This window comes from Pinus tabuliformis, chromosome 8 (genome assembly GCF_031772625.1).
Source record: "Pinus tabuliformis cultivar Carrire ecotype Pingquan chromosome 8, CPIR1, whole genome shotgun sequence".
In the NCBI taxonomy this organism is placed as follows: domain Eukaryota; kingdom Viridiplantae; phylum Streptophyta; class Pinopsida; order Pinales; family Pinaceae; genus Pinus; species Pinus tabuliformis.
In genome coordinates this window covers 1,026,245,878-1,026,269,924 of record NC_142294.1, presented here as the reverse complement: position 1 = coordinate 1,026,269,924, position 24,047 = coordinate 1,026,245,878, and the positions used below count along the sequence as shown (strand labels likewise).

The 24,047-nt window shown below is 36.7% G+C and overlaps 1 protein-coding gene across 2 annotated transcripts in view; it reads right to left on the bottom strand.

Moving 5' to 3' along the window:
• Positions 1 to 5,130: 5,130 nt before the first annotated feature.
• The window catches only part of LOC149238874 (UBX domain-containing protein), a 129,884-nt gene continuing 110,967 nt past the window's right edge, over positions 5,131 to 24,047 (bottom strand). For both annotated transcript variants that reach the window (XM_089373212.1, XM_089373213.1), the window contains 2 exons: positions 5,809 to 6,098; positions 5,131 to 5,710 (listed from right to left, as the gene is read on the bottom strand). In XM_089373212.1, the coding sequence (XP_089229338.1) occupies positions 5,543 to 5,710; positions 5,809 to 6,098 (458 nt within the window). In that variant the 3' untranslated portion in view covers positions 5,131 to 5,542. The remainder of the gene's footprint in view (positions 5,711 to 5,808; positions 6,099 to 24,047) is intronic.

Genomic DNA, 24,047 nt, shown 5'->3' with positions numbered 1-24,047 from the left:
CGAAGTCAGCGGACAATGGTGGTTGTGTGAGGTGTGCAGCGGAAGAATTATTAGACGGCGTTGCAGACGCAGGTATGCTGACCATAACAAAAACAATGGTAATCAACAGCAAACAAGATAGATGATAACAATTAGCAACCGCTCGAATGCTAGTAATGGCAGGTCAGGCTGCTAGATACAACTGTCGCTCGAGTAGCACAGCAGAGCAACCGAGGATCGTACGCTCTGATACTAGATGAAGTAAAAAAACTTCTGATACGCAGAAATTATATATAAATATTTTATTAAAGAGATGAATTACAGATGATGCTATTACAATTGCGGGTGGCTAGCTTATATACCGCCATGGACACCCTTTGGGAAAGGGCATGATCTTATGATCGTGCCCTTTCGTCTAATTAAAATTAAAATTAAATAATAAACCTAAGTTAACTAATTTTTTACATAACACAGGGTGATCGAGCTCATGGGTAAAGGCATAAGGTGATCAGACCAAGAGTGGATGCAAGTAGGCTTGTTGATCGCGGAGATCAAGAGTCAAGTTGTATAGAGGTGACCACACACAAGGCGATGCATTTTTCTGAGAGGGCTAATGACATGGTCGTCATAGTCTAAACAGACGACAATCTAAGAAAAAACCATGACTATAGTGGTTGTTGGGGGGCTGGATGCAGGATCAATTCACTCGACGACAAGTGATCCAGGAGAGAAGGTTGATTAAGGCACAAGGGCCAGCAACAGACCTCTACAACTGTGAAGCCAGCAAAGGAAGCAGCGGCAGGACCAACCGTCAGTTGACCAAAAAAGAACATAGACGTAAGGCAATCCATTGTAGGTGGACACGACTAACTGCAAGAAGTGAATTCGGTATTATTCATAACCGCTAGGGAGCCACATGCACGGGGTTAGTGACACGAGTGTGGCAGAGAACATCATGCAAGTGGGGATGGCCATACGCAGTCCATCGACAAATAAAATAAGGGTGGTACAAGTGGGCAATAACTTATAGGTAATTTGTACGATCGAAACAGTAACCGCTCAACCAATTTCTATGCAGGAACAAGAGCATGTTGTCCTATCTGAGCTGACAACCACAACAACTTGAGCCACCATACATAGGAGCAGCTGCACAAACAAGGATCCAGGCCCGAAAATTCATAGGTCATGTAAAAGTCAATTGTGTTGAAAATCAGTGCTACATGTTTGAGGAATTTGTTGCAAGATGAGGAAACGTCGAAGATAGGTGAAGGAGGTTGTAGAGGAGCACGAGCAAAGAAACAGGTTATCACAGGTGCCATGGATCAGGGCAATAGAGAATAATTAGGCAGTGTGGCCGAGACAACGTGGAAATAATAAAAGGGAGTTGTTGCTACAAGTTTGTCCAAAGTCGCGTGAGGGGCCCACAGGATGACGATCCCAGCATTGGTGAAAGCTAGCTAGGTCAGACTGAGTAGATCGTTAAACCAGAGCCAGCAAAGGAGCTCGAGCAACAACCCAAGTTGTGGGTCTAGAGGAGGATCATGTCACGGGCATAATGTCATGTCGGGCATGATCAAGTAGCTATGAAAAGCAATGTCCAACAGGGAGTCATTGGGTAGGGGATCTACCACAACAAGCTATGAGTAAAGTTGTCGGCAGTGTTCAATCAATTGAGCATGGTATGGACAACATCAGTAGAGCTTACCAATAGAATATCATAGGTCAACCCTCAAAAGGAGAGAAGGAGATTGTACCAGTTGGAGGATTAGCAACAAATTTCGATGGGTGCCTCGAAGGACCAAAACAGAGCCACAAGGAAGATCTTTGAAGATCTATAAACTAATAGCTTTCTAGTGTGTGCTAGGACTTAGCACATGAGTCACAAGGAGAAACAAAGCAGTGGTGCTAGAAGGACTTAGCACATGAACAATGGAAAGAAGTAGAGCAATGATATAGAATAAGGAGCAGAAAGCTCTAAAGGTTGAGCAACTTCGAGGGAGTTAGCCTTCAAGTTTAGGTAGGGAGGACCAGCCCGTATATTCCTCCAAGTTTATCGAGAAGGTAGTTGCTTTGCAACTTAGGAAAAGAATACAAGTATTATGTTGGTTCATTGAGCTAAATTAAACTTGGAAAAATTAAATTTACTATAGCGATTTTGTTTTAATCTCAACCATTAATCTCAAGTGAAGCAAGGTCTAATCTCATTGGTCAATCACTTTGGAGATTAGGGTTAGGGATTTAACTCAATGTAAAGTTATAAAATCAAGGCTAGGGAGAGGGAGAAAACACACCATACAGCGTCATAACCTTAGGAGGTGTTGGAGTGTGATACTCGAGAGTACCAAGTCCGAGGAAGTACAGCAGGGAGCCTGGAGATCCTAATCTACCATGGAGAACGAGGACCAATCTAGGGCAAATCCACTGGATCAAGGCATACATTTTCGTAAGACGAGAGCCCAAGTAAGTTCTAAGGTTTTTTTAATGAAGGGTTGCGATTGGGAAAAAATGTGCCATTGTGATTGAGATTGGTTGTGCTTCGGTTGAATTTTTAATGTGTTAGTGAACCTAGCTATGCGTTTAATCAGTAGATTTGTTAACTCTGCTAGGAATTAAGTGTCAAGGGCTAGGTTTACTAAAAATTTAACATAAATGCCATCCAATTAGTTTAACCATTGCAGCGCAATTTCATTGGTGAAGAGTGTCTGCCTTCATGGAAGTTTGGAGGAACAGGTCTACATATATCAACCACAAGGGTATCAAGCTCCAAGGAAGGAGTATCTTATTCGCAAACTTAAGAAGGCTCTCTATTTCTTGAAATGAGCACCTTAAGCATGGTATGTAAAGATTCACAAGTACTTAGATGAACATGGGTTCCAATGGAATCCTTCAAATTCCAATCTGTGTCAAAAAGCAATGGTAATGATATTCTACTAAACATTTATGTAGATGACATCATTATTATAGGTGTAGAAGTTTTGGCAAACAAGGAGCAACATTTTCTCGGGTGGCTGGGATGGAGTGGAATCCTCCCCGGAGAGGTTCAATTCCTGCAAGTGACATGACGATTGTTGACAGTATTGGCAGTGTATGTGTATCCCCATATGAAATATATAGCGTTGTATATATATGATGATGATGATGATGATGATGATGATAGTGGTTAACGTCCACTAAGACCACTATATGGCACAAGTGTAATCACATAGACCAGCAACAAGCAATAGCAGCCATTTCATAGACAGAAGCAAAATATTGAGCAATTGAAGGAGCATGTGGGGCAGGTTGGCTCAAGAAGATTCTTTCAAACATTAAGATGTAGTAGATAAGGCCAACACCACTATTGTGTCACAATCAAGGAATGCTCAAACTAGCAAAGAAGCCAGCTCCATGACCATACCAAGAATGTTGAAATACATTGTCACTTCACCAAACAGTTTGTAGATGATAGATATATTGAACTACAACATTATTCCACAGAGTACCCAGCTGCAAACGTTTTCATCAAGTGTTTGGGGGTTGAAAAATATATAAAATTCCAAGATAAACTTAGTGTAGTTAATAGATAGACAATTAAAGGGAGGTTGTAAAAGTAGATAGCAGATTATAATGGTCAATTAGATATTAAACATAGGAATTAGTAAAATAGCCTGGACTTCAAATTATTTAGATTTTATGCTTCATTTCACTTCAATGTTTTTGCTCTATCCCACAATTATAAAATGGATTAACTCAACTAACATGCAACTCTTTGAAAGAAACCTTTCAATATCTCATTTTACATGCAATCTTAGTTTTCTTTGTGTGCTCATGTTTTATTTATACACCCACAGTCAAAATTTAAAAATAGACACCTCCAGATGCAGTTCTGGATATATCTATTTAGATCTATAGTGTTTGATCCACCTTTCTTTGCACAAGGACAAAATGTTGTATAATGATAGTTTATGCAAGACAATTTTAGTCAGACAGATCCATAACTCCATTTAGTACCATAAATGCTATTGCATCGTTGACTACATAAACTTATTCCATTGCTAACTACATACATAAATTTCCCTCGATTATTAAGGTTCCTAATTTGTTGGCTTTACCGATCATCAATATCTGTTAGGGTCGTGTTCCTAGTTGCTTGTCTTTACCAATCATCGATTGCACCATCAAAGTGATTAAATTTTCCTCGTATTTGGCATGTGCGCCACTCTAAGAAGGAAGCTGGCCATTGTCTTGAAAATAAGTTATCCACGAGAATACCAAAGTTGAAATCCAATTAAGGCCCTTAAACAAAATCATCTGAAAGTTGTCAAACAATAAAGCAATAACAATGTCAATTACATATAAGTTACTATCCGGTGATATTTTCATGAGCAACCATTGCAAACCATGAGCAGCCATTAACAAATTATCATGCTCAATGCAATCCTAATTTTATTGCCTAATATCTTCAAAAGGAAGCATCATTATTTGCCATATTTACAAGTGAGGTGAACATTACAAACTAAAAGCAACGTAATTTCTGCTCCACCTGCATATAGTTTCTTGTCAGATTTATGGGAAAGAACATCTGCCAAGATCCATTGAACCATATTCAGCACTATAGGTGAACATTATAAACTATTAGCAAGGTAATTTCTGCTCCACCTGCATATGGTTTTTTGTCAAATTTATGGGGAAGAACATATGCCAGGATCCACAAGTCATGAATCCTGAAAGAAGTGTTTTAAAAATAAGGAACGTGCATACCAAGATGTGATTAGGAATTCACGGGTAACAATAACAGAATCATGTGGCAATAGCACAATATAAAATGCAATGTAATAGCACATAATCAGAAGCATACTTGCTGATCCGTAAACAAACAAGATCCTTCAATAAAATCAAGCTACATGTATAGCTCAACATAAACACGGTTAACATGCAGGCTGAAAATAGGCAATTCTATCTATCCTACAGTCTTCTCCCTGATCATAGTTCACATATCACAGAACATTAAAATGGGAGTCATTAACGACCATTCGATGCAACTCTACAAGGTTGATACAAATATGCATTAAAATGTGAATCAATTCAAACAAAAAGACATAAATAAAATGTCAAAAGCAGTACGCAAACCAGCAGCTAGGGTTATCTTCACAGAAATAAAAAGGTATGATATCACATTAAAATTATAGATCAATTGACATGAATAATACCATATAAACATCCAGTCATATCGTTGATAAATGGGAGCATCTTGCAATTTCAATCTTTTTACACAACCAATGATAATATACGATGTTGGCAAAACAATTTACATAAAAGCAGGCCTTACAACTGGGAATTTGCTGATATCACATAAGACCTCAGACAACAAATGTAATAATGTCTTCTTTCCGAATAGCCAACACAATCAAACACGGATAATGAACACCTTGTAATTTCTTTTTATAAAACAGAAGCACAGTGGATGATATATCAACAGACAAATCCGGAAATGATTGAAGATTGAAGGATGAAATTTTTACAAGTAAAATTACAAAGCAGGCAAAATGGCCCAAAACTATTGAGTGTTCATGGTAACCAAATATCATTCCCAGGTCATTGAAATGACTGAATTGGAAACTCCAGAATTTTCAAAGCTGAAGTTGCTATCATAATCTAATGTTTCTGTTGCACCTGGAACTGTGTGAGCCAATCTAAATCGCCGGCCATCTGCAGCTTCTTTAACTTGAGAGCAGCAGAAAGACCAAAGCAACTGTAGCAACCAACAAAGAATGTGCAAGTAGACAATGAGAATGCAATCAAACATACATAACGCACAATAATAGACAAAAATTAAAATAAATGTTTCACCTGTATTGGATCAGTGCACAGAAACCTCCTCTGCACCCTCTTGCCATCAGGGAAACGGACACGTACCCTACAAATCACTCCTTTATCACCTTGTGGCTCCTCCGGGAGAGGTGGGTACTGACGTTTGACTTTTTGTGAGGATGCAGTTGGTACTTCATGATTATCTGTAACTTCGTCTTTTGAGTGCTCATGTGAGGCTTGAGAACCATCCACTCCAACCACAGACTGATCTATGCCTTCCAGAGAGGCAGCCAAAGCTTGCTGCAGTTCATCATCTAGTTCTTGTTTATCTGCACAATCATTAATGATAAATTCATTTAAATTGCACTTCATCCATGCAAATAAGGGAAAAAAAAAAATTATTTATTATGCTTTAATCATGTTTTCTTGAAAAAAAACAAAATATATTACAATAGAAAATATATTTTTTGGTGTTTCAAAAATCCGAATATCAGAGAAATCCGTAAGGGAAACACCAAGTAGATAAGCATGGCTACATGAATAAACAACACTGTGCGCACATATCTCCATAATATCATAACATACTGTAACTCTGTTCAGCAAATTGAAATGATAAAATTCAAAATTTGCTTGCCGATTAAAATCAAATCAAAAATATTTACATATAACAGTGGTGTGACCTTCGTTGTCCCACAAGGAGACATTTTTCTAGCCCTTCCAATACACAGAAAGCAGTAGAGTAAAATCTGTTAAATTATTGCTTATTCCCTATCAGTCCAGTTTCAACAATGGCTACATGCTTCAGGAAATTTGTCAATAAGAGGAGGAATACGTTTCACTTCGAAGGCATTACACAACATCCAATATTGAGCACATCATTTCATACATAGAAATAGGCAAACCTACCTCACCTTGACTAGTGTTAATCCCTATAATAAGCAGCAGGCCAAGACAATAGATAAACAACTATTGCATAGAGAACTTGTCTACAGGATAATTTCTATACAGGTGCTCTCTCACTGTTCACAATAAGCAACTAATTTCTAAGATGAAGAAATTTTATAAAGATGAACCCCTAATATATAATAAATAGCATCTGCAGCTATGAACTCAAAGAGTCAACTGCAATACTACCACCACAAAATAAATAAAGACAAAGATCACAGACAAACTGCCATGAGAATTCAAGAAGCGGCAGTAAAACGAGGAGCCACTGCTTAGCAACATACAAGAGAATCCCAAAAACAAAAAATATAACTGATCCAGCTACCTACTTTTCTAAGACTACACCAGAATCTAGAAACAGAAGAAACTTAGAAAGGATGACTATGGCATCTTTCAATCTTCATAACAATTATATTTGGTGTTTAGATCATACTACATGGACAATATTTATAATTATTCTAAGATTCTCTGCACAGAGTTATGAAAGTTCAGTTGTTAACCAAACCTAGCAATGTCTGCTAACAAGACCTCAATTCTCTGTTAGAAGAAATATATTTATAAGCAGGATAATTGACTGCATTGTATTTCCACCAACAATGTATTTAACCATTCTTTTGATCTTATCCATTGGAAGCAAATCAATGACAGTAGTTTTCCGCATCAGTTTCATTACTCATTATTTGTTTGCAACTAAATATGTCCATAACAGCATGACCTGCTCAAATTTTTGCACGAGTTCTAAGCATCTTCATATCCAGAAATGCAATCGTAAGGCATTTACAATGCACAGTAAAGATGGCTATGATACCTAAAACACAAGTGAAAAACCTAGTAAATAAACAAAATGCATCAAGTCTGTGCTGTTGATGTTACTATAATGATTTCTAGGATGTAATATAGTCGGGACTCGGAAGTAAATATGTCCATAACAGCATGACCTACTCAAATTTTTGCAGGAGTTTTAAGCATCTTCATATACAGAAATGCAATCGTAAGGCAGTTACAATACACAGTAAAGATGGCTTACGGTATGTAAAGCACAAGTGAAAACCCAGTAAATAAACAAAATGCAGTGACCCTGTGCTGTTGATGTTACTATAATGATTTATAGAATGTAATATAGTCAGAAGACCAAAATGTGATAACTAGAAGATGCTTTCTCAGCGACTACATTGGAAAAGCACATCAATAGCATACTATGCAGGATATTTACAGAGCAACATCAATCGATCTAGCAAATCAACCCCTGGACAAACATCTCCAAGCCGCCTCTTAGCCAAGTGTAGATAGTAAGATACATGACAATACTAAATAGTCATATTTTCTGCTTAATATATGTGTCTCCTTCCCTACCATTCAATCTTTGTAACAATGCATTACACACAAATAAAATCATTATCTTTCTCTCCCTCTTTTTCTCCACATTATATTTTTTTTCCTGTTGCATGTATAATCCTCTAATGTAGCAGAGCCACGGAGAATGATTGGTGGTGCAAAGAACAGTTAACGGGCCTGACAAAGGAACAAGTGTAGGGAAGACATCAACAGGCCCTCCCAATAAGGCAGACACATGCACTATCACACATAATTATTTCCCTGACAAAAAAGAGCAAACGAGTGCAGACAATGAGAACTTATGTACCCAACAACACACCGTTGCAAAGTCTCCAGTGATGCATGCAATAGGACTTGAAAACAAATATACTTCATGACAGCAGCAGAACATCCAGGAGACAGTGGGTGTCCGAGCAACGTAGGAGATGACTAAAGTGGTGCTAGGACAGAAGCACAAACCCACATCATTTGAAGCAAATGGATGCAAGAAAGAAAAAAATTGTTTGATTTAGCAGACAGGCCAGAATTAGTCCGAGCATAGACAGGGTAACCAAAGCTGTGCAGTGACAGCAAACAGAAATAGGACAGTACACTCTCAGGCAGCGGCACTCTGAGCATAGGCAGTGAATCCCCAAGCAGATCTGCAGAGGCACTGAAATGTATGGTTGCCTTGATTTTCTGCAGGAGGTTTTTATTGTGTTGGCAAAAGCACATTTTGTTTTGTGGATTTGTGTGCATGATTGGTAGGCACAACTATTCAACAGCAGACAAATGGTTGGTTGACTACTGGTACCAGGGGTTGAGTGGCTGAGATGGACAGCAGGAGTGCTGTGCTGGGCTGGAACATGAACAACAGGTAGCGAACTTCGAAGTGGTGATTCAATTCTAAGATTGACGAATTTCGTTTTGGTACTTGCCATATTTTTTATCAATTGATGAAAAGTCACTAGTCTATTAAACAACATGTTCAACCCTACTCAAAAATTCAATGGGCAGAAATATAATCCCTAGAAGCAGCAGTTGATTGCTATTTTCCAAGAGTTGTTTGTTAGGAGTCTTGTTATAGGCAAAGAAATGAGAGAGCCTGATGACGAGTAAAAACTTGAAGCACTTGCAGGGAATGTATTTTTAAGCAGGGAAATTTTACACAAATGAATCAGTAACGCAAATTAAGTTGTTCATCACAGATGACATGCTTCCAGAGATAGAAGTGGAAAGATGCACATACAGTCTGAAAGAGATTGCAAGAGATGCACAAGGATTTTATTATTTTACCTTAAAAACGTACTTTTCTCTATAAATATGGAAGACGAAAATTCACTTTCAGAACATCTGTTAAAAATAAAAGATATTAAATATTAGTTATTACTTATTAACTTATTAGCAATTTGGATACAATTAATAGAGGAAGATTTATAGTAATCAAATTGAAGACTCTCCCACTTTCATTTGAAATCTCCATTGAAACATTGAATGTTTCCTCCAAAATTGTGCACTCAATTTGCTTCAAAAGGGCAGCTGGAAGATGCAGTTTGGAAGTGGCAGACACAAGAAAGCATCAAAAAGTGGATTTGCAAACAAATTTCAAGACAAGGAAAAGCAGATGGATGGAGGCAAAAGTAATGGAAGAAACCTTCAGACACAAGTAAATCATGCAAGGATGTAAAATGCAATGTGAGGGAAGATTGTAAGAAGTGGTTGTGGGCAGAGCAGCACAACCAAGGGCAGCAATCCAAGAAGAAATATGTTAGGTCCCTATAATACTAGTGTAACCCCTTATTGTCATTAGTGCAACCCCCTTATTATATTGTTGTGCCCATGTAGTCCCCATATTGTTATTATTGTGCCCCATAGAAGCCCAATATTGTTATTGTTGTGCCCTTACATTATTATTGTTATGTCGGCTCTGATTACATTATGACCTCTTAGACTCCTATATATAGAAAGGAGATCTTGTCATTTGTATCATCCAAGAATTGTTCATTTGTGTAATGTAAAGGAGGTTGCCCCCTCGAAAAGGCATATTTCTAAGGCATTGATCTATCTTTTCTATCTTTTTGTGAGCTGGTTTCCTAACAAAACAACCCAATTGATGCAAAACAAGGAGAAGACATTCTTTGCTTTTTAGCAAGCAAAAGAGTACAAAGGGTGGTGAGTCAGATCACTAGTCATTTTTTGTTATTCCAATGAATTCAGACAGATGACTAACTGCAATGATTGGTTTATTGACTTTATGAAAGACAAAACCAATCAGATCCCGTGGAAACTAATGAACAGTTAAGACTTTGACGGTTCTGAATGTTTTGTGGATTCCTAGATTCAGTGAGAATTTGATTTTCATTAGTGATATTACAATACACAGTCCACACTTGGATGTTATGTTCGGATAAAGGCATTTTGCAGTTGACAAGCAAAGTAATGAGAAGGTAGCACAAGGAAGGAATAAAGGAGTGGGGCCTATACAGTTTTCTTCACATTGGTTCTAAACGACCACATTCCGAGGCCCAAGAGGATCTGTCAGGTTTGTCACCTATAAGACATTAAGCCAAAGCACCAACTTATCTTTTTGTATCCAGTGTGTTATGCGATTTGAAGGAGCTTCCATTACCTTGCCATAAAGTTTAAGAGAATCTCTTGCTAATTTCTTCAGGCACAAAGACCAGAGGTGTCCAGCTCTGTTTTAGAGGGAGGTACTAGGTCTCAAGACAGATTCTGCAAGTTCGACCAAGCACAAATCCCACTAGATTAATTACTTCTTTCTCCAGCTCAATATTGACTTTGGATAATCATAAGAAAAATGTACTGTCCCACATTGCTTCAATGTCTGTCAATGAGGCTTTAGTCATGGCACCACTCTCGAGTCTCGACTCAGATCCCAACAAGCCAAAATACATCCCAACTTTATAAGACCTCTAAGTCAAACTCACCCCACAAAAAGCACACACACACACACACAAGCTCACCCACCCACTCTTCTAAGTCCAATTCTAGTGCTATGAACAATTGGTACTATGAAAAATGCAAAACCTTTCATAAACACCTCTGCTTCACCCTCTTCCAAAATCCCACCTCTTACACTTCAATGCGACAATTTTATCAATCCTTCTTCTACCTCATGAAATGTCTCTCCATAGTGTAAAGGAGATCATGAATTGTGCATCTAAATTTGCCTCCTAAGTCACCTGGTTCAAGTTCGTGTTCAATTTCAACAATCTTGAAGTTAGATAAAATTCAACTACTAAAAAATTGATAATAAAATTCGGCATTAAATTCGAGAAACCATAAAATTTCAAAATTAAAAATATATACAATAAATTTTAATATATTTATTAACTTATTAATAACCTGTGAGAATTTTAAAATGTTATATTTATATTATGTTATGTTTTGAATATATACTCTTTTGTTTATTCAATACACTATTGAAGACAAGCTGGTATGTGGAACATTGTAATCCCTTCCCAACAAAGAGGTCGAAAAATCTGACCCACCGACAAGTTTAAACTTTGATTGTTCTTATTTCAAACAAAAAATTTAATTACAAATGGCTTAACCACAAACCAGTTAAAACTTTGAAAGTTCTCATTTCAAACAAAATTTTTAATTCCAAATGGGTTAACTTTAAACCCTATTGCCTCATTCTTGGCACTGTAGTAGCCACTTTCACCTGCGGTCCAACCCTAGATCATGTATGCTATATGTTGTGCGAGAGGGGAATATGAGGGGCTTGGCATCGTGTTTATGCGACAACGATTGTTGTCCAATTCGTGAGAGCTCAGTGTAGGAAGAGTGCAATGTGAAGGGAGAAACGCCTTGCCCGAATAGAAAGAATGAACATGAGCATTTTTTATATTTTTTAACTTTTAACATGTGAAAAACTAACCTTTAACAGAATACACGAATTTATTAACGAACTTATTCAAAATGGCTTTAAGTTCGACGAATTCCAAACTTGGAAGTTTAAATTCACTGAACGCGGTGACTAAGTTTGTCTCTCCCCAAAACACTTTGGCATAACACTTTTCCCATCACTCCAACTATTGACCTTGACCCACTGCAATATCCCCAATTTTGATTTTCTGCATTAGAGACAATTTTGGGAAAAGGGAGACATTTCCGACATTAGACCTTGGGAGGAAAAAGGAAAATTACAACCTTGGTGGAGAGTGGGGACCACAAGGAGAGAAAAATTTGACCTAAGAGACAGTTTGCACTAGTGAGAAGAGATAGAGAAAGAAAGGGGTGCAATTTAGTGAAGGTGGGGATCACCAAGGGACAGAGGGCCAACAATTATAAATAGAGCTTGGAGGCCTCCATTTGGTATCTTTTGTTCATTTGATAACTCAACACTAGTTCTCTTGCATCGCTTAGCGAAGACAACCTATGTTGTTTAGCACAAGGAATTTACAAGCAGGAATTCCACCCTCATTTTGAAGAACTTCAAGTGTCTCCCTAGCGAGGCAAATTTGGGGAAATCAATTCAAAGTTTCCATTGGGCATATTTGCAAGTTAATTCAGCTAGTGCATGTTTTTTCCAGGGCACAAAAGTCGTTCAAATTGCTTGTGGGGAGATCGATTACGAAGGAGCAGAACATTGGAGGATTTGCAAGTGTTTTCCATTATTTTATTTAGAGATTTTGTGGTGTTTAGAAAGACTAAGTTTGAGCGAATTCTTGGGGCCGAAATTCCACATTTTTGGAAGTATGCAGGGGTCTCCAGGCAGGCTTGCACAAGGACTGGAGGAATAGAAGTTAAGGAGAGATAAGGGTCGGAGATAGGAGGTATTTTTCAGCGAAGAATGTAGCCAAAGTTGGGAGAGATTTCCAGTGGTGGATTTGGGCTTAATTCAGCAGTATCAGCACTGTGGAGTGTTTTCTGGCCAAATTGGGCAATTTACACTTGTTGGGGGTCGGTGGATTCAACCCAAACCCTTTTTTGGTTTTTATGGGTTTGTTTAGAGGAGTCTCCGACTAATTTTATAGAATTTTCCTGGCGATATTCGGGCATGAAATCCTATTTCTTATAGCACTGTGAATTGCTAGTTGAATGAGATATTTGCATTAATTTGTGGGTTCGATTTTGGCTTGGAGATAGGCCAAACCTTTTTTGGGTATTTCCGAGTTTGAGGAGAGGAGATCGTGGCTGCAATTTCAGAGCATTCTAGGCATTATTTTGAGCAGAACAACCACTTTCATTCAGCAGTCAACAACAAAGTTTTTAGGCAAGTTCGAGCTACAAATTTGGGCCAATTCCAGCACCTGACCCTACACATTATCACCTGGGTTTTGCGTTGCTTGTTGTAGCAAGTTCTATGGATTTCATGCTATTGTACTTGATTTTCCATGCATAGTTAATAAAATGGCTCAGAATTATTGCCCAAATTATGGGATTTTCTAATTTGTGCTCTTGTTCATATTTTTATTGTTGTAGTTTAGTTCATGCAACTTTTATTTGTTGTAATTTCCTAGTTTGGAATCTTAAATCCTCGGTCTATGTTTAACCACATTGTTGCCCTTTATGATGTCAATGGTCAATCCCTTGTCCTAGTCACATCCCTCCATCATCTTGCCATATGTTCTACTATACACAAGTCAAAAAGAGGAAATCTGGGAGATGAACACTAGTGAGGTTGCAGACGAGGATGGATTTCTTCAAACATGGTACAAAACCACTAGTGCACTACATTGTTTATTTGTTTAATCATGTTCTCATATGTTTTTCACTAGTTTCATCCACCCAATTCATAAATTGGATCCTAGTACACATCCAAATAACAATAGGATGATCATGATTGGACATACATTCTTGAAGCTTTACACCACCACCCTTCACTTGCAGTTATTTAAGGAGCTCAAGAGAAAAACTCTTCTAGGTAGAGGACAAGCAAGTTTTAGCCAAGCATATCAAACAATGGATCATAACCTCACTCTACAAGCCACCATTAAGGAAGCCAAATATCACTCTTAGAAAGTCTTCTAGTATTTTGTGGACTTTCAAAAAGCTTTTGACTCAATTCTGCAAGAAACCATGTTCCAAGGACTTGAAGACATTGGTATCTCAGAGATTGTTATAGTCACTTTCATGCAACTCTATGACGCAATCTTTGGTTGCCTCCGCACAACACAAAAGAGAAAATCTAGGTGAAGCAAGGGTGCTCACTCTTGTTCACTTTACTCGAGTTCTACATTGACGAGTTGGAGGCTTTCTTCCACAAGCACATCTAACTAAAGGATGGTTCTCTCCTCCATCGTGTCATAATCTCCATACTCCTCTTTTTCAATGATGTGATCCCTTTGGCCCCCACCTCTGTGGGTCTACACATGCAATTGGATGTTCTCGAGATGTTTTGCGACCTTCAAGGGTTGGCAATCAACCTTGGGAAAACCTAGCTGATGACCTTCAACCACTCCAAGTTCCTTTCATATTTCCACTTTTACTTAAAGGATGAGGTTGAGGTTACACAGTTGCATACACATACCTAGGAGTTCAATTTTTAGGACCTAAACTCAAGTTGAGGCAAGGTCTCCAACCCCATATGAATAGCCGATATACGTCCCTTGCTCTTATAGGTAGTGTTGTCGCCTAAGATGTAAACCAGAGTGTGGGAAAAGTTTCCAACCACACAAGGTATAATCTTTATGGTGCAACGGGTTAGAAAATCGAAAAGGCAGAAAGATTTGCTTATGTTGATAATTAGTTGTTTTATCAAGCAATTATCAAAAGCAAAACATGAAGATCAAGGACACCAGATGTAGGTGGACAATAGTCACTTATCGCAGAACGAAGAAACAAGTACATATTTTTCAGGGCATCATTATAAATCGTCTCCATCATTATAAATCATCTCAGAAGTTCGATGACTGAATAACTAAACTGGAATATCTTTCTATTTGTTTCACGAATCAAGGACCGAATCATATAGAAGTATTCTTAACATCATTAAAAGACTGAAGCTACATTCACAGTAAGGGTTATAGTCATCACTGAAAAGAGATTTATGTACAAAAGGATATAACTCCACAAACCAAAACAGATAGTATCTGAGGTCTATAATCTGAAGAGACCTATGCATATATATACAAGGAAAGATCAAACTGACCTAAAGGGATCAAAAGAAGTCTCAAGTGTAGAACTCACTGAACAAGCCTAACATCTTTGTTGTGCACGGAATTAGCCCTCAACAATAAAAGGGAACCTATTCAGTAAGTCAAGTAAGTATTAATTTTTCGTTATGCTTCAATCTAACAATATGTTTTCAAGTTTGCAAGGAAATCATTTAGCATCTTGGGACCAGTTTTTGTTGTTAAAAGTCAACATGAGTAGTTCATGGCATCTTGAAAAAGAACTTGCAGTAGATCTTGGAAGAGCAAGGTAAGTAATTTTTGAGGTATGTATAATTATTTTATTCATTCAGAATCTAACTTAAAAATAGGTTAGGATTTTTGGTATTTCTTTTAGGGTTTGAAATCTTCATATTATTGAAGGTTGTTAACATCTAAAACTTTGTTAGTATAGAAACCCTAGTTTTGGCATTAAGAATTCAAAGGTAGTCTAGAATGAAATGATGGCAAAATTTGAGATTCAAACTCTAGAACTGACGTTTTGAATATAAACTTTCTTAGACTTGAAATTTGAATTTTTCCCTCTATAGATTTCACATCATAAATATGCTCTAGTACTTGTATTTTGGTAGTACTTGTCAATAAATGTTGCAGGTACATAATAAAGAAAGCAAAAGTTTAGATAGATATGTTGATCTTATAATGGATCTTGAAAATGTTAAAAAGAAAGACTTGCAGGACTTGTAAGAAGTCCTTCAATAAGAAAACCCTACAAGATTTGTAAAAGAAGCAACTCAAGGTATGTTCAAAGTTCACATGATTTATAGCTAGTCTTCCTCACAAAAAAAGAACAATTATTTTTGGAATTTACTATACATTACTAACTCTCTCATGTCTAGGTTTTTGAATCTTAATGATTCTTGTTAGGGTGATTAATCATTAGATTGAATCTACCCTCGTTATATTATCGCTTTGATTATTCTTATGAAACCCTAACCTTTAGGGTCCACTAAAAAACTCTAACCTCAAGGTATGTCAATATTTATGAAACCCCAGTCTACTTAGGAAGTCTAGAAATCCTATTCTTTTGATATTTAGGATTTTGATATTTAGGTTTTGCTATGTATTGAAACCTTGTATATTTAGGGTTTGGTTGAATAGGGTTCATATGCAATACCCCTATATTAGCTAAAATGAGGTCTTGGGACCGAAACCCTAGGTGTATATTCGCATGTATGATCAAAACCCTAGTCTGAATAAAATTGTTACATATATAACTTCGATGTATCGATGTTTGTGTCCTGCGTTTACCTAGTATGTATGAATATTGATACAAGATGCTAGTGCGTCCTAGATATGTAAATGCAAATATAAAACTTAATTATTGATGTTCATATTTTAGTTTGTAAAATCTAGGAAACCCTAGTAAAGATTGATATTCTAGGATATGATGATATTGTTTTTCTGATATGATTTAGTTTTGATAAAATCTAGGGTTTGCAACAAACCCTAGTAGATTTGAAACCTTAGATACATAGTAGAATTCGTATTTGATATTTAAGGCTTTGTGTCTCAAATATGGAAACTAGGGTTTGCAGTAAATCATAGTAGAGTCTGTCATATATCTCTACAAGTAATATTGAGTTGCTAAAGTAGTTTAGGGTTTGTGACAAAACCCTACCAAGAAGTTGAGTATAAAACTCTTGTTAATTATGAACCTAACTAGGTTTAGGTATTTGATGTCTAAAGTTTGAATGTTTTGATGACTTGATTTTGATATAGTTAATGCCATGCTTTGTATATTTTCTTTTGGTTGTACTTGCTATTAAAGTTTTGCATGTGCATAATCTTCAAGATGATGAAGATATTCATATAAGCATGATGAAGGAAGCTATATATCAAGATGATGTAAGAATGAATGAAGCCTTGAAAGGATAAAGTTTCTCCGATGTTATGAAGCTATTGGTCTCCCTAAGTTGAGAGGGGGCCTGGATAGAAGAAAGAATATATCTCCTAAGAGGGAGGGCATATTATGTCAATGAATTCCTTGAAGAATGAATTCAAATGAATGAAAATATTATAGATAAACAATCGTGAAGTTGAAAACAAAAGACTTGAGGAAACCTAAAGATGTATTTGGTGTTGCTAAAGAAATGAAAGAAGAAGAAAGCTTCCGACAAATTGTACATGGATAACTTGATGATAGTAGCATCATAGGACCCCGAAGGTTTGTGTTTACTTATATTTGATTGTTTATTATTGATTGGGTTTGTGTTTGTACAAGTAAATCTTTCCATAAAAAGGTTGAACACTAAGCATGCTTGGACAAATGGATATATCTAGTTTGATAGGGAGATTTGAAGCATCTAATGGTGGATGCTTCGGAGGACATCTGGTCAACCTATGTGTTGATGTCTAGATCCCGAAGGAGGGTGGCATTGGTCATGGAGCTCCGACCCTGGATACGCACCTAGATCCCTCGGTTGATGGTTAGCAAGTAAGCCTGATGGTACCTAGAGTGGTTGAAAGCTTGAGTCCATCTTAGTCCCACCCGGATAGATTACCCTGGTCAGGTATCTAGTCCATAGCATTGAGTGTGTTGAACTCTTCGTAGTTCATTTCATTTTGAGATCTTCCATGTACCTTCATATGTATGTAATTATGAATACCTCCCTAGTTAAGAGGGAGTGTTGAAGAATGTAACTAGTGTTGGTCTTCATAATTGTACTTGTCAAAAGAAATTTTATTATTAAATAAATTGACTTATTAAAGCATGGGTTTCATGCTTGGGTCAATGGTCAATAGGTCAAAGCACCCATTGAGTGCTCTAGGAATTTTTTTGAGTCAAATTTATTATGTAAACCCTTCTTGGGATCATTAATCTTAGTCATGTTGAACCCTCCATCCATCAACAACTCAAGTCGGCCTCAAAATTGGCTCTATTTTCATCCTCTACAAGTCAACCTATCAATCCTTCATGTCAGCTCAAATTATATGCAGAAACAACTATTTATACCTTAGTAGACTTGGCCCATTTGGAGGATGGTAGTCTTTGCAGTATGAAAAGAAGAAGTGTGAACTACCACTACAAGTAGAAGGTTATCATTGTAGGTCAAAGCTACAGTTCAAGGGTTAAAGGTCTATTACAGGTTGAAGTTATTACAGACTATGACTCTATTGCAGAAACCAAAATTGTTGTAAAACAAAGATTGAATTGCAAGAGGAATTTGTGTTTCATTAGATTTTGGATGGAGGGGTAAAATTATGTGTCAGAGGTCTTGGTTGTCTTACTTTGATTTGAATCTACTGAAGGAAGAGTTTTTGACTAGGTTTTCACCTACCTAGGGATTTTTCCCTGGCTGTGTGCCTACATCTTGTGTCCTTTGTTTGTTGATTGACATTAGTCTTGATGATAAGAACAAAATAAATTGGAAGAAGAACTAATAATGAAACATCACAAGATAATGTCATTATAAGAGAAATCAATTAAAGTAAAATCATATATTGTTTCCCTAATGGATTTCTCAACAATTGTTAATGTGATTCAAGCAATCATTGATAATGCAACAAATTGTAAGGGAACAAGAAAAATCATTAAGCAAACTTATCCACACATCTTTTGGTCTAAGTGCTTGGTGCACACAGTGAAACTTTTGATGCATGATATTGTCAAGCATAGAGAATATTGATGGATTAATCAACTATACAAGAGAGGGAAGCAACTCATTACATTTGTCACAGGACAAACAAGGGTCAATTACTTTTATGGCACTTACTCCAAGTTGCAGCGGCTTAAAACTGTAAAAACTAGATTTGCAAGCTATTACCTCATCTTTAGGTGCTTATTGAAGGTGAGACAAGCTTTGGGTGTTATGTTGATGAGTGATGCATGGGACGACATGAGCACTGATAGAGATGGTGCTAGTGTAGAAAACAGTACCCTTGAAAATCACTTTTGGTCACAAGTTATGTATGTTTTGTAATTTGCCAAGCCAATTTATCACATGATCAAGCTTGCATATTCAAATCGGCCAATAATTGGGGAGGTGTATAAGTAAATGGATAGCATGTTGGGAAAAATTAAAGACATTGTTGACCTAGAGATGATATCAACTTCTATAATCATATTCGTCTAAAGGTGGAAAAACAATGGGAAATTTTAAACATTCCACTACATTTGTTAACATATGCTATTACACCTAAATACTATCATGTATGATGGCTTTCATCACCAGCACCTGGTGGGTGAACCAAGAGAAAACCACACCAAGATCCAAATATTCAAGCTAGTTATATCAATATGAAAGCATTAGAGAAATTCGCCCCCGATGAGGATTGTTGCACTATACGACGATAGTTGAGCAACTACATCCTTTGCACCGATGACTTTGGAAATTGGGACCGGCCATGAAGTCAAAGATCAACGAAATATATCTTCTCTCGACTAGTGGAACATGCATGTCAGTGCTACTCCACAGATATAGTGTTTCGCAATAAGGTTTCTCTCATAGGTGGTGAACAGTTCTTCTGTAGTGAGGTGTTGGAAACCTGGAGCACCTATAGTTTCATCCAGTGTTGAAAGAAATAGGTTGAATGTAATATCTTCAATGTTCATTAAAACTTGTGATTATTGTCCCATTACTTTGAGGAGGAAAAGACAAATAAAGACTTGATTGTTTGGGACAAAAATCTAGAGGAGAGTAATTTGGAGGATGGAGTCTTGTATTCAGGGCAATTGGAGGATGCTCTTATCCAAGATGATGATAATCATGTTGAGATGCCACCCCCATCCAGTGCCATGGTTCCCATGTCCAAGACTTCAACAGCAACAACAAGGGCTTCATCTTCAGTTCCATGACCACCATCTACTTCACCACAACCATGCGGAGGCCTACGCAGTCGTGGTGGTGGTGTGAGGAGGAAAGAATAATAGATAGATCCACTACATTATTTATCATAGTCTATAGATGATAGATCAGAATTTAGTGTTTTGAATTTGGACTTTTCAATAAACATACTCTTTGATCATTTTGTCAATTACTAGAAAAGTTATTTCAATGTTTTCACAATCTATTTTCTATTGTATGCTTAAAAATTTGATGTTTGTTTGTAACTGCTAGAATTCAGATGGTTGATGCTCGAATTCCATTTTGATTTATATACAAATATACATGTTTTCATATATTTTTATACTAATTTGGCATTCTAGATATTTTTATTGAATATAAGTGTTATATATATATATATATACACACACACATGTTTTTGGGATGCTTCACTTCCAAGGATTTTTAGAAAATGACACTCCCAATGCTTTGCTTCTCAAAATTTCTCCTGCTTCATGCAACCTTGATCTACACATTGTGTTTTTGCCATTATATGCATAAAACACTGACCAAAAGCGTAGGACAAAAGACAACACTTTGTCAGCCAAGTGATTCAAAAGATCCCCAGAGAAGCATGAATCTCAAAAGTGTTTCAAGTTTGTTTGGTTTAAGGGTATGCTTAAATATGTTATACCTATATCCTTTAGGTCACCCTCTATATTGTATGATAAGAAGCATAGTTAGCAAGTTATAAATGGCGAACTAGATTTTTTGTAATAGCACATTAAACTCTGTTGGTATTATGAGAAGAGATGAAGAAATATTTGCACAGAAAATCACATATGAATAGCAAAATACTTCTAAAGATCACATTTTAATATTTTATTAATTACAATGACAATACATCACCCTCTCACTTACATCAATAAAATACATGAGGCCTCGTAATATAGCATTGAAGTGCCCATAATGAAACTACTCCATAAATTTCTCAGATGATTCTATGTGATCTCCATCCCTAACTTCTCTCATTGTCCTCGTCTTTGGTCATATGTAGACTTCTAGAATATGTCTACTTTCATTATAATAATTCCATCATATCATAATTATGAATTTTGAATTATTCCTTCATACCCCCCCTTAATGGACACCGACGATTCAATCTAGATGACTCGATTTGTCTTCATCTTTAGTATTCTACAGTTTACATCATCTTTAGTCTTCTTTCATCATAATCTATATCTTGAGTTGTTGTTGTCTTTTTGCGTCAACATGTGTTGTATCACTTTTTGGTAAGTATTGATCTTGAGTCAATCATCTAGACTATATCATCTTCATATCAAGCATTTCTTTAGCTTACCCTTGACTCTTCCATGGGTATTTTGTGGATTACCCTTTGACCATTACATCATACTCATAGTTTTCCTGGCTCACCCTTGACCATTACAAAATTTGAAGTGATTTCAGCTTACCACAAACATTTCATTCATCAAGTGGCTTCTTACTAACCACTATCCTTCCTTTACAAAGTGGTTTTGGATTAGCACAAACCATTACAAGAAGAATACTCATACTTCATTTGACTCAAGAAATGGCACAATAAACTAGCAACTCTTTCCTTAATGTCAACTAACATTTGGAGGACCAACTCATTAACTTTGTATGGGAGATATTGTTGGACATTTGAAGACTTGACCCAATAAAATCTTTTTAACATAACACTGAACTTTTGCCATCCATTCACATCTATCCAACCACATTGTATTAGTATATGAGGGTTTGATATTTCTCTACTCCAAAACTTATGATAATCATGATCTGTAAAAGCACAAACACTACAAGGATGTAGATTCCAACATTTATCTTGTACATGTCCTTTTCTGCCACAACCACTACAAAGTTGTTCTTGCTTCTGCATTTGATTTGTTGTACTGCTAGTTATAGATGACTCCCCTGTTACTGTTGTTTCTCCTTTCAAAAATTTGGGAGTTGCATTGCTCATTTGAACTTCATAATGGAGGCTTGCATTTTTCGCCTTACACATAATTGTATGGGCTTCTGAATACCTGGACTTCTTTTACCTAAATCCTTGCCATCAAAACCCATTTTATTCAAAAGTTTGCAACCAGTTCCTTTTGTGTGCTTCTCAAAATAGCCTAGTTCATCATCTTCATCGTTAGAAATATTACCAAGATCATTATTCGACGCCTAAAAATAAGAGAGACTGTTATGATATAATAATAGAAATAATAATAATTACAATAATGATTAACTAAATAATAGTTAATCACTGAAGACGCATGTCTTAAAGGACATGACTGTTCATGAAGGGGCACCTACCTAGGTATATAAGCAGACCCTCATTTGTAACCATCTCATCATATTTTCATTCATACATTTTATATATATACTTGTATCTTCAATGGACATCTTCATATTCCAAGTGTTCTGGAGTATTTAACTTGTGAGTATGAACTTTGTTCCTTACATTATCAGAGAGTAAATGAAAAATGTTAATTACAATGGTATCAGAGCATAAACAAACTTTGTTCGTTACATTGGTATTAGAGCCTTGTTCTCCAATCCTGGCCATTGGCCAAGTTTTTACTGCATATTTGAAGATTTTGGAGTTTCTCATAGAACTTGATTGTCAGTTCAATTTTGGCCTATGGCCACTAGAATTGGAGTTGAATTTTGGTCATTACATATATTAAAAAAGAAAAGAGAGAAAGATTATATATTAGAAAAAAATTACATATATATAAGAAAAAAAATATAATATATAAAGAAAAATAATTATAAAAAAAACAAACAAAAGATAACGCAATGCAACCAACACCCAAAGGTTGCACTGCCAACAGCTCCAATCAAACCAATCACCGCCACAGCCTTCCATTGTTCGCTACAGCCGATGTTGTTGCCACGGCCTTTGACAATTTGCTACAGCCACTGCCATCACCATGTCAGACAAAATAAAAACAAAAAACTCGAGAGCAAGAATCAAACTTCATTATTGCGGGTAGCACAAAACCGTGCAAGGAAACGAAATCGAACATTTCCTCTACTATATCTTTGTCTTGACGCCTTCCTGTATCCAAGTCAACCATCGCCTCGTTTCCACCAATAGTCACAATGCTTTTCTCCCACAGACTCGCTTTTCCCACTGATTGCCAACCGACTCACCAATTATGTTGCATCTGTGTCCCAACCATTGTTTTAAAAAATGGCCGAGTCGACTCCGACTTGATCGAGTCAGATCGAGCCAATGCCTGGCCGGATCAGGTCGGTGGCCGAAACGGAACGGCTAGCCTAGTTGTTACCAAGCCAGTCATTTGCTCGGCGAATCGGTAACAACTCGGCCGACTTGGTAATGACTCGTTTGGCTCGATAACAACTCAGTCAGCTCAGCGCTTTGACAAAAATCCTGAAGCACATTTGTCAAAAGTTGTTCCGCCTCCTACATATCAATGGTTGGGTTGTTGTTTATTGCATATTTATAGCCCTAAAGTAATCTATCACTGTGAGAAAGTTTTGAAAATTACAAGGCCGAAGTATGGTTATCCTAGTGCCATGAATTAGAAAACTGAAACAATGCATTGAGCCATACAATGTTTTTAAAAAGGCAAACGTTCTAGCAATGGACTGATAAATACATATTTACCTCTGATTGTTCTGGAGCTTGACAATAATTAAATCAAGGGTTTTAAGACTTCATTAGGGGCAAAGAATTGGTATTATTGTTGTTGTAGTCTAGTGATTGTCCTTAGGCTGAGGCAGAAAAGAATCCTGGCATTGGTGGCTAAGTATGAACTTTGTATTGGACAGTGCACTAGGTGCCATTTTGATATAATGGATATATTCATGAGCCTACTTTGATCATATGTTGTCATCTCTCTATATTCTAAAGCTTTGTGTTTGGAAACATGAATGAAAATCTTTAAAATTATGTTTTTTATAAAAAAAAATATTTAATGTATTTTTTTACAACCACTGAGTCATTGAAATCAAATTGGCCAAGTCGATACCGAGTCGGAGTCAGAGTATATAAGTTGGTTGATAATATAGTTAGTTTTTATAATAAATAAAATAAATTATAATTATATATAAATAA